This window comes from Pithys albifrons, chromosome 3 (assembly GCF_047495875.1).
Source record: "Pithys albifrons albifrons isolate INPA30051 chromosome 3, PitAlb_v1, whole genome shotgun sequence".
Classification (NCBI taxonomy): Eukaryota; Metazoa; Chordata; class Aves; order Passeriformes; family Thamnophilidae; genus Pithys; species Pithys albifrons.
This window is the reverse complement of record NC_092460.1, coordinates 34593705-34613328: the sequence shown is the minus strand read 5'-3', so window position 1 is coordinate 34613328 and position 19624 is coordinate 34593705. Positions and strand designations below refer to the sequence as shown.

Here is a 19624-nt window from a genome sequence, read left to right as displayed (position 1 = left end):
AAAACCTAATCTGAAGAGTTGGCTAGGAGAATGCACATGGAATTTGATACATGATGTTTACCTAAACTGATCAGAACCTAGAACTATAGATCTCAGTTTTGTTGGGATTTTATCCTGTGTTCCACTACTACAAGGATTTACCAGCCCTTTCTTCTTTCCTTCTCATTCCATCCATTTTTTTAACATTTCATGTCATAACAATTTGGAGAATATATTCAACATATACTTTCTATTTTAATCTATGCCTATTTGGGGAGAGGATATACAGTGATTTTGCCTACAGAGATCCCTATTTTCAAATCTCCTTATTCACCATAATTACTTAAAAGTGAGCTTCTGAGATACATGCAAGTAGTTGCAGTATCTAAAAGAAATAAGCAAAATGGTGAAATAAAAGCCATTGTCTGGGAGTTTAATAAATTATTAAATACATAACCATGAAGTCAACTTTGACGGGATAAAAATATCATAGTAACATCACATACAGGACTGTGTAATTCTACAGTCCCTGTAACATTATTTTGTTCAAAAATAATTTCAGCTTAGGGTAAGGCTGAGGATTCAGACCCAGCAAAGGAATTACAAAAGTGGAAATCAAAATTTCCAGTCAAATAAATACCACCTTATTGCAGGCACTTAACAGTTTGCTTCAAATATTTATCTGCATATCAGAAAAAATAACCCAGAGCTTACTTGAAGATGCAGTTTAAGTGACTTATAATCAGCAACAGGCACAAATTAAATACCTCTCCAAGAAAAGAGGAGCAGACATATGAAGTTAACATATTTTCACAAAGGCACAGTTTAATCTTCAATATATTTATGTAAAAGTCGATGTATATGGAATTGAGTATTATTCTCTATTGTGATTATTCCTGGATAATAAAGCACCACATAGAGTTTATGACATCATAACATACTGAATTTCCATCTTCTCCATGGGAGTTCACCTGAAGGCCATATTTTTACCAAGTTCACTGCTTCCTGCATTATCAGCCCTCTGCTTGAGAAACTGAGACTACAATTATTCACTACTGTCGAGATAGCTTTTGTTCGAGGGGTAGCTTTTATCATTCTAATGCTTCAGCATAAGGAAAATACCTCAAGAACATCAAGTATTTGTATAGAATCAGGGTAAACCCTATTCTTAGCAAGTAGTTTTGTTGAAGATCCTCCCATGGAGTCATATACTTCCAGGAGTAATTTATCCCATTCCAAGACAGCTGTCTAAAATAAGTGGGAGGAAATGGTCTCTGGAGGTGCTTTTTCTTCCCTTGGATTTGAAAGTCTAGAGAGTCTAGATAACTAACTACTCTAGATAACTAATTCTTAGGCAGATAAAAATCAGATCAGATGACACCAGTCCTGGTTCTCTCTCCGTATGACTTTCTAGATCTACTCATTCCAACCAAGGAAATGGTCTCTGGAGGTGCTTTTTCTTCCCTTGGATTTGAAAGTCTAGAGAGTCTAGATAACTAATTCTTAGGCAGATAAAAATCAGGTCAGATGACACCAGTCCTGGTTCTCTCTCCTTATGACTTTTTAGATCTACTCATTCCAGCCAAGGAACTCAACAGTTCCTGACAGCCAGCAGCTCCCAGCCTAGGGTCAGGACCCCCTTACAATTGCTAATGCAAACTGATAGGGAGTTTAAATGGATAAACAGTGCTCTTATGGAAAACAGTAAAAGTTCTCAGTGAAAAATGCAAAGTATAGTTACTGGTCTCAGTGTAAATGTTCTATGTCCCAATGAGCTACCTCCCAAAAACACAGAAGGCGCTTCTGACCTCACTGTAAATGCCATACATTATTTTGAAAACACTCCCAGTTGTAAGCAACCCCATAGTTCCAGTTCATGAAAGGCTGGAACTATGAACTGTATCTCCACAGAACTGAGCACTGCAGCAGTCATGGGTTGCACATCCAATAGGACACAGCATGGCAACCCAGATAAGAATGCCCCAACATGGTGTAGGTTCACTGTCATCTCCCCCATCAGTTCAGAGCTGTACCACAATCCAAGCAATGTTTAAAACCATTTTTTTCTCAGTAGGACCTTCTGACATCTTCTCTGGTAGTTCAGAGTTGTGGTAGTTGAATAGCCATGCAGTTTCCTGCCAAATGGAGGCTGAAGGGCAGAATTTCTTACAAGGCAAGGGCAACACAGAATTTTCTTCTGCAGATTGTGCCCTGATCTGGGTACACACACCAGAAGCTTCACTGCAAATTTCAACTTTTAAACAGACCATCAAAACTGAGTGTAGAAACCTCATAAGGCAGTCTCTTTCACAGTATTGTTCTCTCCTTTCACCTGCTCATAGGGGTCACAGCACAGAAGAAATCCTTCTCAAGATATTTTGGGAACCTACTCTCTCAAAAGAAAAACAAGAAGGATGCAAAATAAAGATAATATATAATAATGTAATGACCCTCCTTTAATAAAAAAATGTATCTATTTTGGCAGTGGTTACACCAGACTAAGGTAAATCAAGGACTCATTGTACTGGCCAGTGAAGGGACTGGTAAGTAAGACCTTGATCTGCTCAAACCAGGTAGGGAAGCATCCACCTGCATTTAACAAAGAAGGTAGTGTGACAATTACCCCTGTATATGCAGAAACATAGACAGATACAAAATTTTATGTTCATTTTGTGTCTGAATGCAGTTGTAGTTTTGACTATCCAGTAGTATTTCCTTTCCTCTTAGAGCAACAAAGTGCATCTCAGCTACAGACTATATAAAAATTCAGATCTGTCTTCCATCCTCAACTCTGCCATCGACTCTACACTTCCCTGTTATCTCATGTTCATCTCAATGCTTTCCTCTGTAACACAGTAGTTATTTATAGCAAACATTCATATCCCTACCTTGTAGATAATACTATCTATGTGCAAAATGCTATTGCTGTCTGTATTCATAACTATTTATTTATTTAAACCAGCAACACTGTCATAACAGTTTCTCTCTTAAGAAAGCAGTTAAGCACATTGATTTCCACTTGCATGGATTTGAGAGCTTTGCTTTTGTTTTAGCAAAACATATTCAAGTCTTCTAGTCTTGTGGCAAACTTGACAAAGACATAAAATTCTTTGTTCTTCATAAAATTTGCTACAAGTATGGAAGACATTCTGTTATACAAACCTCTGGGTTTAATTGTTAGAAAACAGAAATGTTCCAATTGTCAAAACAGCTTTTCAGAGTAAATTACCTATGCTAAAAAGAAAAAAAAATAATTCAAATCCCAAATATATACTTTTGGACAGTACCTCCTATTTAAAGGGATTTATTGTGTGATCAGGTCATCAGCTTTCCACTAAGGAAGCATAATGTCTCATGAACACACTTTAAGAAAAGTTAAAGGAACGAATGTACTGTAGGTTGACTGGCAGTTCAAAGCTTCAAAGTCTCTCTGAAGACTTTTACTCTAAAAAAATGACATTAACTATGATTCATCAATCAGTGGTTTATGTAACCTGATCGCACTTCACTTTCACTATCCATCAAGTCCCCAGGGTTTTTGGTGTGTGATAATATGCTTTGTGTGCAGAGATAACATCAGGCTGGTTACCAGTTACTAGAAAATGCTCAAAGCCGATACACCTGGCCTTTCTAGGTACACCTTATACAGTGACCTCATCTAAAACAGCTCAGTCCTAAAAGGTGTGAAACATCTGAGTGGAAGCTCCAGGATCTTTTGGGAACCAGGCACATGCCTACGCATGTACCTGTGAGCACGGCTTTCTACATACAAACATCTGCTTTTTAAAACCTAGGAAGTTTTCATAGAGCCTTGCAAAACTGATATTCTTTCTGAGAAAGGTTTAAGATGCATGAGACATGCATCCTTTTATGACAATGAAAATTAAAGTACTGACTTCAAATAACAGTGTACATTTAAGAATTTCTAATAAAAAATACCTGCCTACAGTGATAATTTGTATGGTTCTTTCAACAGTTGGTTATTCAATTTATACAAAATATTGTGAGTATTATAAAAGGCAACAGGATGGTATACGACTTAAAGTAGTGGGCTGTAGTGATCCATAACACCATGAAGATTATGACTGCGTATGGCAGCTCCTTATAAAATAATTCTAGAATGTGTTAACCCCTCTTTTATGTGAAATTATATGAAATCTTCTGTTGAGATGAAATTATATATGACACTGCCAACATTCTTCATTTTTTCACACAATATCAATAAGTATGAACACTGCGGCAATGTGATAGCTCTCTAAAATTAAACCAGCCAATTGAAACCCATGGGAATGCACCAAGAAGGTGCCTCTGAAAATGAACAAAATCAAGCCTACAGTCACTAGAATCGTGCTCAGTAGCCAGAGTGGAAATGTGTAGGAATCCTGTAAATCAAGAGAAAGAGAGAGAAAAAAACACACCTATGTAGACAGTAGTTTATGTAACAGAAAATACTCTGAAATCAAAAGCAGAGTTTAAGATATCCATTCTATATAAAGAGTAAATATTATCAAAATCTAAGGATTTTAAGACACTTGTCCTGAAGTATGTACTTCTCTGCTGCTCTGCACAAGGCTCTTTTCTAAATCAGATGCTTTTATAAGATGACTGTTCAGCTTTGTCCCATTGAATCTTTATAATTCATTGGCACAATATGTGTTAATATGAAATTATTTCAATATGTTAATGACCGAAAAGTTTCAGAGTCCTTTTTTAACCCCTCCTTGCAGTAACACAATGCTTTCAATTTTCCACTTTGTATTTGGTTTAACAAATTATTGCAAAAACACCACCTTTTGAACTAGCCATGTCACTAGTAACTCCTAAAGTATTTGTGAGAGCTCACATTTAAATACTGACTTTCCCACACTGTTCCTGGTCTCTCTTATCAAGGATAAGCTTAGTCAAAAGTGGACTTGTTGCTAAACGGAAGGAAAGAGCAATATTTGGTGTAGAAAACACTACCGTAACAGACAAAAAAACCCACTATGTCTTTTCAGATGCATATGCTGAACTTCTAATGAATTTTTAACGACTTCTTAGTGTAGAGAGACAAATTCATGTACTGATTCATGTTCCTTGTGCTTATCAAAGTATTTTCTCATTTCCAAGTAGAATGAAAAGGTCAGGCCTTGCACTCACATATACAACAATTCAAGCATACTGTAAATTCAGCCCTACTGCACTTCTTTTTGAAACAGGGCTATCTTACCTCGCAGCTACGTGAGATGACATGCAATAAATAAGTTAATTTCTATTTCATGGTATTTTCAATGTAAATTCTCCTACGTAAGCCAGAAGACTGCATTTACCCTTAGTGAAAAATTATTACGAACGTGATTGATTCTCAGTTCAGCACAACTGTCCTTTTTAAACAGGAGAGAAAATGCCACTATTAATAGCAGAGCTGTCAAGACAGCATCATCTGAAAGACTCAGAGTGTTTCAAGACAAAGCCAGATTGTCATTCTCTTGCTGCAGTTTGCAAAAGGGGAAAAAAAAAGTCTGATTATTGAAACTGAGATAGTTTAAAAGAAAACTTAGTTAAAATTTATGCACTGGATCAGATAGGAAGGGCTGACATGACTTGTGTAGAATCCTTTTGAAAATCAGCAGTTTCTGTTGAAGGAGAATGGTATTTACTAGGGATTCACCTCCAGTAAAATAAATTTGGATTGTATGGAGTGTGGTTCCTGGTCTCACTGTATCTTCTACAGATGTCTGTGTTCTTTATAAGATGCTGGGGTAGGGAAAAAGAGGTGGAGAATTCTTACAGTTATATTTAGTAAATCAGAAACATCACTTCTACACATACATAATTTCTTAATCATTTTTATCCTAACAGGAGTAAGGAGGGAGTCTTCATTCTGCACATTCAGTAGCTTTGGGGTGACCTAATTGTAGACGTGCAAAACCTGAAGTGAGCCTGCAAGGAAGATGGAGTGATGGCTTCACAAGGACAGAGTAGGTTTAGATTTGATATTAGGGAGAAATTCTTTACTGTGAGGGTGGTGAGGCACTGAACAGGTTGCACAGAGAAGTTGTGGATGTCCCATCCCTGGAAGTGCTTGAGGCCAGGTTGGAAGGGGCTCTAAGCAATGTGTTCTAGTAATAGGTGACCCTGTCCTTGGCAGGGGGTTGGCATGAGATGATCTTTAAGGTTCCTTCCAATCCAAACCATTGTATGATTCAATATAGTCACTCCAGATTCTTCCATAGGGAGAAACCTATGCAGTCAAAAGGGAGGCAAATTTACAATACACTAGTTCCACAAGGAGGCACTCAAATAAGTGCCATACTCTCCCTTTTAGTGAGATCTTCTGTTCTGCTTTGTATGAGTAGTACACATGTGTTAGAGGACTCCACATACCACTGCAGCAGTGGCATCTATAAATTACAGTAATATCCTTGAAATCTGAATACGTTTTTATACATTCATTTCTATAGAAAGTGACTTCAGAGGATTATCATAGCAGGAAGCAACAGATGGCTTAGGTTACCAGAAAGGATAAACTACTATTTCATATCATATATTTACCACTATCATTGTGTACAGCCTTTGAAAGTGGCATTGCTAACTAAAGGGCAGTTCTGCTCTTACTTATACTTCTGGAAGCAGGTTGCAGGAGAGGCAGGGGAAAAGAAACCATCAGTTGAACTTTCTGTTGTATTTAAAGGTAAGTTGTTGGATGCAGGTCAGTAGAAGCTATGCAATTAAAACTCTACAAACTGTAAGCAGAAATGGCATTAGGAACTAGAACTAATCAACCACTGAGCTGCCAATTCTGACTTTTCTGATGCAAACATGGAATTTATTTCTCTTGCTTGGGAGATCCCAAGCTATAGGAACTGATTCAGCACAAACTGCTGAGCTCATTCTCGGAGCAATCAGCAGCAACAGTCCTTTAAGTCTACATCATTGTTCTCTCAGTGGTGTGAGATGAGTAACATAATACATCATAAAAGCTATTTTAAAATACTCTTAACTATCCAAATTACTTCTTTCCATTTGCTAGTCAATTCCATAAATGGTCACCCTCCATTTCCAAATCACCTGCTTTTTCCACTGCATGAGAAATTATTAACTTTCCTTCCCTTACCTCTCTGCTGCTTCTTACATATTTTTTTCCATAGGTTTAACATCAGTTTTGGGATCAAGAAGAAGAGCTCTGAATTTTTCTCAGCACTGAAATGGCCCACACAGAATAGGAGTAACAAAGAAAGTTGTGCTAGCAAAAGCTTATTTGATAAAACACTATTTGAACAAAGCAGATGCACACAGCTCAAGTGCTACCAGTAAAAAATTACAATTCCACACACCAGGAGGTACAAACAGTGTAATATTCAACATAGCACCAAGTAAGAAATACTGGAAAGACAGTATTATAGCTGAAATTTTCAGACTTTGGCATCCAAATGTAAAAATTTAGAGAACAATTAAGGTTCCTAATCATAAGTGTCTAAGTGTAGTTTTAGACTTCCTCCGATGTCTCACCTGATTTGTAGTTGTTACAACAGTGCTAGCCAGGTTCAGAAAAGTCAGTCCTGCCTATTCTAGGACTTATAAAATGATAGCAGAAAACCGTGTTTAGGGACCTGATTTACTCCTCTAATTTCAGATTTGGCCATTTGAACAAAAAGCACTTCGACTTTTTCAGGGTGCTGACACTATCAATGAAACCTCTTTCCTTTACTTTACTTTTGTTTTGCAGCTTAATTTAGAAGGAATTGAAGGTTAATAAAAGCTAATAAAATTGCTATAAATGTGAAAAAAATGATGTCAGTTCACATGAAACATTGTGCTCAACTCATATAACAGCTACAAGCAGTGACACACCATTCTGTTTCATTGCTGGCAATATTTACACTGGTGCAATTAATATTGCTGTTGTCATGTTTTCTGGTTTATTCAAAAAATTGAAATAAGCCCATTTTAAGTTAATGCCTATAGCTTTTCCTTTCTTTTTTTTTTTTTTTTGATATAACAGGCAAACTTAACCATGAGATAGTCACACACTTCTGGTTCCTGGTAACTGAGCAACAATGTAATTTACTGGAGACATCTGCCTTACACAGCTGGAAAGCAGCTGGTAAAGTGCAAGCAACAGGTAATATGGCTCTTTGTCACTCTCACGAATGGGAGAGATATATCCATTACCAAGAGTCTTTAGGTGTGTTATTAATGTTATGAAGCAAATGTAAAACTCAGGAATTGAAAAGCAGTCATTAAAAGCAGGAACCAGCTGGCCAGCAGGTGTCAAGAATAGCCTAAGAAAAAGGTATATATGAGAAAGAGGGAGACAATCTTAAATCTCAGGCACTGAGCATGTAAGGGAGTTAAGTACCCCTGATGGAATTCATCTCACATACATTTGGACACCCACAGTGTAAACATCTATACCTGAGCGAGTCACCCAAGGCTGGTTTTACAGGCAAAAAGAAGAAACAGGCACAAATCATCCAAGCTATTTTAGACTTCTGCATCAGAAACAGGCACTAGAATGGCCTCTCTATTCATCTCACATTTAGTCAGATAAATCCCACTCCCCAGTATATAAAAACAGCAGACACTTGAGACAAGGCTGGTTCCCAGTTCCTCTGCTGCCAGTACAACACAGTGCAAAGCACTGTCATCTTTTTGCAATTCCAGACATTTGTGTAGGTAGTTTCCAGAAGAAAGCAGGGCATTGACATACCATATCTTCTGGATTCTTTTTAAGCCTCAGCTCTGGTGTCCCCTAACCCTCATACAGGCAAAATACTTTAGGCAAATCTTTTCATGCACACTTAAACTCCAGTATTAATATCTAAAATCACTATATAACTACTCAGAATAGATTTGGTTACAAGTTTCTTTAAAGAGAATATTGGATTTTTTTTCTTAGGCTGGTAACAATTGTTTTGAACGGCAATACAGCTTTTTTCCTAAGCTCAGGGTTATGGAACTTTGTCAGTTGTAAAAATACTTTTTTAACCACTGAATGATACTAACTGCCCAGTATTTAGTACCAGCATCTGGAAATTTGTATTATGAAGAGTTTTGCTGTCAAAAAGACTTCACAATTTTATATTCCATTCCTGTTTGTGTAGGAAAACACTACTCCTGCTTAAGAGAACTTGTAACAGAAGTTGTAGTACCTTAATTTTGCTAATATTACATTGGACTAATTGCTGGATAGTCTTCTTGCTGACTCTGCCAAGATGCTGTGTGACCCAGGAGGCTGGCAATGGTCCTGGGACATCATGAGCCTAGTTTCAGTTCTGCAGTGTACTTAAGAATCAGCCTTTCTCTTCTCCACTCAAAACATTAGTAGCTCCCCCCAAGGCCACTTGCAGGACAGCTGGCATTAGAATTTGGGACCAGTATTTCCTTGAAAAGCCTCTTTCACTTTTCTTGTGTCAACCCATTGCTTGATTCAAGCTTGACACAGCAATCACTCATTGAGATGCCTTAACAAATAAAAGATTCTGAATATTCAGTTCAATCTTTTAAAATCTTAAATTAAATAAACTGATCTATCCACTGCTTTTTCAGGATTTCAAATACACTACTACTGAGTGGCAGCAGGACACAGATCTCTTTCTACCCTGGAAGAAGCACATCAAGGCATTTTCAAGTTCAATATTCAAGCAGTGAATATTGGCTGGTGTCAATCACCAGTCAGATTATCTGTTTAATTGTTTTTCAGCATAATTATATCTCTATAAAATGGGTTTAATCCTGCCTTCATTTCACAGGATTGAAATTGCTCCAGTGAAAATAACACCAGAGTGTTACTTTATTGTAGCCAATGCTATAGTGATTCTGTGGAGAGATAAATTTGTTTCAGATGGTGTGCAGAATTTACTGTCATCGTGAAGATTAAACACTGTACTTACTTCTCTTACACTGTGAGTTTCCATCCAAGGGGGGAGAACAGGAACCTGGGGAAAAGAAGTATATAATCATACCATTAAAAACAGAGAGCAAAATATCCAGAAGTAGCATCCCTTAAAAACAAACAAACAAACCAAACCAACAAAACACACACACACACACACACACACACACACAAAAACCCCAGAACAACAACTATGACAATGAACAAAACATTGAGTCACTTTCTAGAGTCTTGTTTGCAGACTAACTGTTGTAATCAAGCTAAGAGGCTACTATTCCAGCTAAATATTCCTTCTGTATTCAACTCAAGCAGCACAGATGCCTGAAGTGATCCAACACTGGAACTTTAGCCATTTCAATGAAAATCTGGTGTTACAGACTAAACCAACAAAGAAGGGGGGTTCCAGTTAAGGCAACGGAGTTGGCATTGAAGCAATTCTGAACTAATTTGTGTTCTTGGGGAGAGAAAAGATGCATATGGAAACTTCTTATCACTGAAAACTTTGCCTGAGCTTTTGTGCCAGCATCTTGACCACCATAAATAATTAAAAACCTGTTTTCCAAAGGCGTTGGGGCACCTAACATAAACTGAGGAGACAGAGGGGGGAAAAAATAAAATCGTGATTTGCCTAATTCTCACTGAAATTGGGGGAAATGGCTCTAATCTGTATCCTTTGAAATCTGCATTCAGGTAATTTATTAATACTGGATTTAGTCTATTAAAAGTTGTATATTTTTCTCTGAACCATACTCTGTGCACACTAGAGAAATAAATTTGCACAGGTTGTCTTTATTCTGACATTTCTTGGCTCTTTAATCCTAGTCTTGCCTTCTTAAAAATACTAATTGACTCAATTTTCATACATGCATGACATCTACCAGTATTAGCAAAACATGAGATTTCACATGATTAGTGACAGAATTTTCATTCACATTTATCCTTTACTCAAAAATGTACATGATTTCTACTGTTACCCTGAATAATAACACCATCTTTCAATTTTAATAATTTTCACTCTTTTCTTATTCCTCACACAGCTTTAATCCCTCCAGACACTTTTCTTGTTTGATCTATACACTACTACAACAAACCTCCACAACTGTTAACTTTTCCATCTTTCCTAAGATATCTGTTTTCTTCTATTTCAATTACCAGTGATCTGGTGTTTCATTTGCTCTGGCTTTCTTTGTAACTTTTGTTACCTTATTTAGCCCTCAAAAACACCCACAGGGAGTATTACCTCAGCATCTTATCAGAACCGTAAAATTGAGGCTACGTTTCGGATGTGCAATATGCTATTGCAGTACCTTCATGAGGGCATCTTGCATATACCAGGTGAATATTTACTAAGCTACTAATGAAATAATGACCCCACCTGCCTCTGCTCCTCTCTGGGGCACTTTCTGTCTATAGGGATTGGAATTAACGACAGGCTCTCTGTTCTGCCTGATGTCAGAGCTGAGAAAGGTGTGAAGGATATATAAGAGCCGTATTACTTGTCAGCAAGGAAGAGGGAAAAGGATACTCCAGAGCCAGATGCAAGCGTGGAATTGTTGCATGCACTCTTCTTGCTGACACAGACGGGCTTCTCCAGTCAGATCTGTGACCACAAACAGGTAAACAATTTCCCTTTTTTCTTTAGATGCAGTGCAACAGATGTGCTTTCAGGAAAGCAAAATATCCCTCATTATTAACCAACAGCATTTTTCAGGAAAAGCCTAAGATAACTTTAAGGTAAACTACATCCAGGACCAGAATTTGAGACTGGCATTTGTCAGGAAATTCAAACCAGGGATGAGGGATAGGATTGAAACTACTAAATGGAAAATGAACATTTACTGCTGAGAGCTATCTGTCTGAAACTGCATTGTGTCACTGAACTTAGGGCGATCATTTTCTCACTCTAGACTGTGAAAAGGACTAGCTGCTGTTGATTTAGGACAGAATGGGCACCAGTACTAGGATATGCTGGAGAGTCTGCTTTCAGTTTTGAATTATTATTCTTTTCAGAAAGTTTGGGAGGAAAGATGTGCAACCTGAAGCTGTCCGTTTTGTTCATTGCACTTTCTGTCACCCTGAGCTGTTTGGAAGCTACACCCATTGAGAAGTGAGTAATAAATAATCATGTTTATTTCTTTTGAGGGAAAAAGGTGTTCAGATTATTGCATGAACTGCTTTTGCTTTCATGTCTCAAGAAACATGAGCAAAAATAGAGCTATTCAATTTCACTGGGTATTTTATTGTTGTTTAAAGATTACTGTCTGTGGCTGATGATCTGTCTGATGGTACTTCTAAGAGACAAGGATGGATATTGCCGGTAATGTCACAGAACACACTCTCGGGATTTAGTGAGGAAATGCCAGAACAACCAGCAGCAAAGACAAAAAGGTATTGATTTTCCTGGTTTTTTCTAGTCATATCAGGTAGGATTAAATTATGAAGTAAACTTTTTGCCAGTGATATCCTATTACTTGAGACTCTGCTGTTTATTCTGAAAAAGAGATTGAAATATCCTTCTTCTAGTAAACCAAGCTTTTCTGTAAGCATAAAGATCAGCTCTTCTGTAAATGTAAGATCAGAGCATTCAGGGGAGAAAGTGAAATGCTGAGACAAAACTTGCAGATCATTTAATCACTTTACAATTATAACAGTTTCATGAATTACAAAGGCTCCAAGTACTACATTACCGTGAGAAGAAAAGCGGATTTTGAAAGTGTTTTCTTTTTTTTTTTTTCAAATTTGTCACATTTCTAAGCCTGAAGAGGAAAAAAAAAGAAGATATATCCTTCTTAATAACACTAATGGAATTGTTTTACGACACAAATGTTTCCTGAAAGTAATTTTTCATTACATATTTAGATATCAATTTAATCATGGGAAGAAGGAAAAGAAGCAATTGGCTATGATAGCATTTAACTTGACTGAAATGCATTCATATTTATAGATTCATAGATCCAGTTTCAAGTAACTTTTTAATTAATAAAAAACATTTCAAGAAGTAATTGCAATTCATACTAAAACATAAGCAGCACTGAACTATTCACCAAATTATCAAGGCTGGAACAGACCTTCAAGTTCATCTAGTTTTGTCAGACTTTTGAGTGAATTTCTCTCAATGACAATGCTGTTATGGATAGATTCAGTAAATACATATGTCTATAGAGTTGCCTGTTCCTTTCTCTTTGAATATATATTAAAAATATTATTATATGACAATTCATCTACCTACTAAAATATTTTTATACTGGAGACTGAGTACTCACATTTTTACAGCTATCACTTTAAAAAAATACAAACAAAAATCAAAAACTGTAATACTCAAAGACATGGCATCACCTTTTTAAGTGTGATTACGTGCTTTTCTGGGGTCTTGGACAGCATCTTTCTGGGTGAGCTGTCTCATCGAAGCACATACACATTTACAGGCTATAGATCAGAGAGCTGACAGGTGTAGTGTGTTCAATCAGGCTAGACATCAGAAAGAAACCTAGTAGCTTCCTGTAAGGGCTGGAGTTTTAAACCTGGAGTACCAGGACCTGATTTTGTATCTTTAATGGAAAAGAGAATTCTGCCTCCACAAACAAATCAGGATCTCTGTGAGAACCAGTTGCTGTTTGAATCTCCTATGTTAAGGACTTGGTTAAATTCTTAAAATCAATAGAAATACCCATGAAAATCTAAGAGAAGCTATATCAACCCCTATCCAACCATTTCATTTAAATACAGTCACATGTTTAAAATATTAATTGCTTAGAAATTGCTACCTATCTAGTGATGAAGAACCAGTATAATACAGACATTTCTCTCACAATTGTTATTCCATTTGGATTCTTAGATCAATACAAATAAGTTTAAAAGGCTATGTGACATTTTAGATAACAGATTTAATAATCAATAGGAAAAGAAACTCATTGGTAACTGCTCAGGTATTCAAACTGGAAAATTTTCACTCTTCACAGTGATTTTTTTTGCTGTAAACTGGTGTCTGCCTCATGCCACATCAGCATGAGGAAGTCCAAGAAAATTAACAATAACTCAATAGGCAATTTCAGGAAGCAAATATTTCTGTCTGAAGAAACAACACACAGGTCTAAGAAACAGATCTGAAACCCCAAGCTCTCTCAAGCTAACAGTTTTATTGTGATTCAAAAAAAAAAAAACACAACAAAAAACCCCAAACCAAACCTCATGGTATTTAAGTTTTACATGGAGTTCTATAAATGGTCTGTTGGTTCAGTTATTTTTAGATATAGATTCTTCCACGGACACTCTTTAAAGTCTCATCCAGCAAATTATTATCTCCTACCACTACAGCACTTCCAAACTGCAAGTGTTTCAACAAAGATGTGGCAACTTTTCAGTAATGATGAAATCTCTGTTTAGTCAGAGCTAAGTGGCACAGACAGAGCTAAGGACCATCTTAAGTAGTACTGAAGTTGGCAGAAGCTGGCAATGCCTGCCACCTCTCATAATATGTGGTGCAATTGGGAGGAAGAGTCTTTGGGCTCATTGCACTTGATGTAGACTGGAATATTACCATTCACTTCAGTGAGAGCAGGATAAGATTCTGTGGTAACAAGAGACCTAAATAAATGTTAGTGACTGTCATTATGTTAGTAATCCTCATGATATCAGCAAGAGCTCTAAATAGAAGTTCAGCTTGAAGTTAAACATTTAGTCATTGCTTTCACTTACTGTCTTATCTATACTATCATTACAGGTTTTCTACATGTCACAAACTGCTATGCAGAATATCAATAAAAACGACATATGACTGTTCAGGTCTCTGCATTCAAATAACCCCCACCATTAAAGCTGATAATAGATACAGCACAAGAATTCTTTTCAGGCACAAAGTAGGTGGTGGGAAGACTGTAATGTTCCTGTATTTGTGCACATATTAAAAGAGCTCCCACATTAGCAAAGCTTAAATGACTGTGAGAAGTGGCATACTTAATTGCTCATCATTTGACTTAATCTTGGCTCTTTTTGCTTCCCCTTGGTAGTCACCACCTGGAGAAACGGAAATGCAACACTGCCACATGTGTGACACAGCGCTTGGCCGACTTTTTGGTTCGTTCCAGCAGCAACATCGGAGCAATTTATTCACCTACGAATGTGGGGTCCAATACATATGGAAAGAGGGACACAGCAGGGCTATTAAGCAGAGAATCCCAAAAGGATGCACAGCTTTAGGGTGTTAGAGTGGCTACTGATACAGTTTTCATTAAGAGCTCAGATTTTAATGTCTCAATAACCTCTTAGTCATTAATTACTTGTACGGTCTTACCAGTGCCTTGGTTTCTGTGAGTGTGTGTGTGTGTGTATGTGATTTATGTTCACCATTCCACTATGCATGTGCAGTGACATGCATAGGCTATCCTTTCAACTCCATTAAGAATTCCAGAAATCTGCTTGTCAAATTCCGTTGTAAAAAGAAAAAAAAATATCTATCATGATAATAAATGGAAAAGTAAATGCAACAGGGTTTTTTTATTATCATTATTATTATTATTAAAAGGATGAAAAAGATAACCATGATGTGTATGTCTTTATAGTCACAGTTTGGGAAGAGAAAGAAGTCATCTCAACTGAAAAACAACAAATAGAATGCTTGCAAAAGTTATGTCCTAATGAAAGTAAAACAGAAGAATCTTCTGGGTTTGAAACATCTTGAAACATCTACAGCATCTTGTTCTGCACAACTGAAGGAACAATTAGATGAGAGGAAATGGCTGCATTGTGATTCATAATCATATGAATATGCCATTATCTGACCGGTCTCTTTCCACTTTAACATGCATTAAGCAAATAGACGTGGTCTTGCAGCACAGAGTTCTGTACATACCAAGCTTGGGATTTTAAGGATTTGCAGTTGTTACTCTGTCATGTTATCAGTAGAATGTAAACATCGTGAGAAGAAGTGCTTTCAAATATGAATAACAGAAAACTCTGTTAACAATCTGGCAGAAACTCCTGTCCTTGGGTAATTCCTTTCCTTGAACTAGAGCAAAAAAGGCAAGAGACAAAACCCATGAGCAGTTCAAGATCAAGATGTATCATAGAAACAGGGTGAATTTTCCCACTGACATATTTTAATTGCTACCAAAATCCAGGAAAACTTCCTTAGAGACAGGCAGACCCTAACAAAAATTTGACAGTGTTATTTTCTACTATCACAGGCCAGTTATCAGTGCAGTCTTAAAAAACATGTTTGTTCCTTTAAATTGTTAAGCAAACTTTCACAGAGATTACATCCTGTATCACATCAGTGGTTGTTTTGTCTATCATTTTCCCAGTGAAGGATTCACTATCAGCTGAAAAACATTATTGTCCAATTAGGGAAAACATTCAGAAAAAGCTTAGTTCTGCAGGAGCAAATTAAATCTTAATAATTGCCTTCAGTTGATTCTGTTATAAAGTATACCTCAAAATAGAAATATTTTTGCTAAGTTTCTTGTCAAATATCATATTCCCTTCACAAATAATACATGGGAATAAAAATTACTGCACAGAACTGCTGTAAAAGTGTTACTGATTACTCTCTTCATTGAGGCAAGTTTCAACATTCATTATGGTTATTTGCCCTGAATTTTATTGAGAAAACCATTCATGTGGTATTAAATTTGTCTAATATTTCTGCCAGCTTCCATTCAAGTTACTTTTGAGTTATTTTACACACCTATTGTGTGCTTAATTTGTTTTTCAGCTAGATTTTTTTTTTTTTAGAAAATAAATGAGAAAGTGACAGGATAGCTTTGAAGCATCTCTGTGACATTATTTGTACAGAGGAGTAGAAGTGGAGTCTTCCCTGGGAGTGGATGCTGATTTCTAAGCTGATCCCGACCTGAAACACCTACAATGTTTTATTGCACCAGTTTTTGCTCTTTCAGTTCCCATTTGACAAATCACAACACAGGCTGCCCATGCACGGGATCAGTGGAACTGCATACATTCTTTTCTGCCCTATGCACTCTTGAAGCTCGTCTATTTGACACTAACATCTATTTAACATGGTTGTACTATTTGGCAAATACTGGAAAATGTTACTCATCCCCTAAATCAGTGAAACACAGAGAGGAATAAGAGGGGTATCTACAACTCAAAGGGTGACCATGTCACCTATCTCCAACTGCTCTTTTTCTCACCAGTTGTCAGTGCTCTCCTGCTATTTGGTGGAGAAAAACAGCTACTTCCAATTCATCCCAGCTTAGACATCTATTTTGGGGTGGGATGAATCACTCGTGAACTGCCTCCATTTCTTCGTTGACGACAGAGAGTGTCTAGACAATTAGCTGAAAATGAGCACTTAACTTCAAGATAACTAGTTAGGTGACAGGAATCTCATCTGCAATTGGTATGAACTGTTCAAACTAAAATGAAAAAGTTTGGTAAAAAAAAAACACAACACCAACACTTCAGACTCCAGATCAACTCATATTCTGAACTACGATAGTTAATTCAACAGTTAAAGCATCTTGAGAAACTGCCTACATGAGATTTGTTTCCCCATACATGCCCTTGAGAACACAACTCTGCTACCATTCCTTCTTTCTGACTGCATTTAGGCCTCATAGAGAAGGAGGATCTGGTCATGGTAAGCCTGGATACAAGCACAATCCTGAGAGAATGAGTCAAGAAAATAGTGGATTTAAAAAGAAAAATTTTGCAAAAAATTTTTAAAAACCACCACATTACAGATAAGCATTTAATCATTACCTCATCAGAACCCCAAACAACATAACTTCAGATATGTCAGAATATGAAGACTGTTAGGTGAAGACTAGTTAACAAAAGTTAAGTGCTCTATGCATTCTTTTAAATCCCAAAATGCATTTTTCTGCCTATGCAGAGACATCAATATTTTTGGAGGATCAAGTCTTACCCAGATTGGTTTCTTCCCCAGTTCTTCTGGATGCCTAAATATTTCAGAGAATATGCAAGAAAACAAAAAATACAAAAGAGGAAAATCAGGAATACAGACAATGTGACAAACATGGCTATATTCCCTTTTAAAAATAAAAATACTAGATCTCTGCTTTTTAGTGTTTTCTATTGTGTTCAAAAAGAGCAGAATAGGGACATAATATTGAATTTCACTGAATGAGAAGGGGAAGAATAAAAGTCATCAAACAAGCAAAAGGAATGTTAAGGGGAAAAAAAGTGATATGAGCATGAAGAATGTTTTAAATGGAGTAGTGGGCCCTAGGGTCTAATATTTCTTAGGAACTCTGACAGCTTCATAAAAGACAAAATTTATATTTTTCATGATGAATAGAACTGAGGCAAGAAATTGATTTCACTTGTAAAAGCTTAGGCTAAAACTAAGAAAGCACAAAATATACACTAAATATAAAATGCATTTTTATTCAATAGTAAATTTTAAATTAATAGCTTCCATTTATTTTAAGAAAATATAGCTATTTTTCAAACAAATAAGTTTCTTAATGAGAGTTTTAAACACTAGGTCAGCAAAGCTTCCATTCACTTTCAATGGGATAAGTTATTAAAAAGTCTGGATTTTACTGAATGGCTTTCTAAAACTATTTGAAAATACATTGACACTATGAATAAAATCCTTTTCCTGCAATGCACTATTGCATATCTGCAATAACTGCCATCTTCACTTTCTAGAATTATGCTGGGCTCGACTCAGTTAGCTCATCCAAAAATATAGTTTGACAGGTATGGTAGATTTTTTGTTCAGAGTTACAAGGTTAAGTAATTTTGTTGTCTAGGCTCATTATTAAGTAGGAAAGGGACTGCTCTATATTGCTTTTGCAATGCAACTGACAAAAAGATGTGGTTGGGTACAGCTCTGTGTACACCTCCTTGCTGTATACAGAATAATGGTTGAAATAACACGAAACAGAATCTTCCCGTGGGATGTGACAACTTCTATTCCAACCATCTTATTGTTATCTCTGTTTTTCCACACTCAGAAAAAAATCCCACACTGAAAACCAAAACATTTTAGTGGAACTAAAAGGCTCCATAACCAGATTCAAACTCAGACCTGAAATCCAGCATTTCAACTAAGCTTCAGTTTAGGAATGGGAACAAAGCCCCTAAAATCTGGATTTTCTACAGTTTTCCTAAAAACATCAGACAAATTGTTTTCCAGCTTTAATTGCTATGAAAACTATCCCTAATTAGATTCAGGTAAGAGTTGTTTCTCTAACTAAAACCTATCTTGAAAGTAAAATGCTTTCATATATGATTCCTCAAGCTAGGAATCATATATGCCATCAAAAGCTGAAAGTCATGACATCAGAAGCTCATCAGAATGAGACAATAGTGATCAGACAATAGTTAAAACAGATGTTCATTGTGCATGAAATTGTCTCCTTGAATGCTAAAACATCTGAACAAAAAGAATAAATTCAAATGCATTTTAATCCTAGCAATAAGGATGACTTGAATAACAATCATACCATGAAGTCACGATGTCCTAGAAATGCATTTAGAAATGCAAAATAAGTTTAATTATTCAAATTCAGAATCTTAGAACCTGCCTCTACTATGATAACTTTTTTCCCTCCACCTTAAAAGGCTCTTTCTGATCCTGAATTAGAGACAATGAAACTGCTTCTTATAGGTTCTTTTAAAATATCCTTAATGTAAATTATTACAGAACAGGTAGCCTGAGCTCTGCTGCAGAACAGCTCGTGACACCAAGGGTGATAGAAACTGAATTGAACTTCTTTAGTCCCAGGTTTTGATTAGTGCATCATCTATGTGGTGGGGCTTTATTATATTGCTTTTCAA

At 36.5% G+C, this 19624-nt stretch overlaps 2 protein-coding genes across 6 annotated transcripts in view; one reads left to right on the top strand and one right to left on the bottom strand.

The window, feature by feature from the left end:
- The window catches only part of LOC139670105 (solute carrier organic anion transporter family member 1A2-like), a 32756-nt gene extending 20143 nt beyond the window's left edge, over positions 1–12613 (bottom strand). For 2 of the 5 annotated variants that reach the window (XM_071551323.1, XM_071551332.1), the window contains exons 1-3: positions 12544–12613; positions 11353–11456; positions 9855–9899 (exon numbers count right to left, since the gene is read on the bottom strand). In XM_071551323.1, the coding sequence (XP_071407424.1) occupies positions 9855–9878 (24 nt within the window). In that variant the 5' untranslated portion in view covers positions 9879–9899; positions 11353–11456; positions 12544–12613. Of the gene's footprint in view, positions 1–9854; positions 9900–10076; positions 10096–11352; positions 11457–12543 lie in introns of those variants that run through there. The other 3 variants (XM_071551324.1, XM_071551325.1, XM_071551329.1) reach the window with 3 other exon arrangements.
- IAPP (islet amyloid polypeptide) lies at positions 11884–15052 on the top strand. The gene is made up of 3 exons (XM_071551333.1): positions 11884–11963; positions 12110–12244; positions 14863–15052. Exons 1-3 carry the CDS (start codon positions 11884–11886, stop codon positions 15050–15052), a joined length of 405 nt encoding a protein of 134 aa, XP_071407434.1.
- The last annotated feature ends 4572 nt before the right edge of the window (positions 15053–19624 follow it).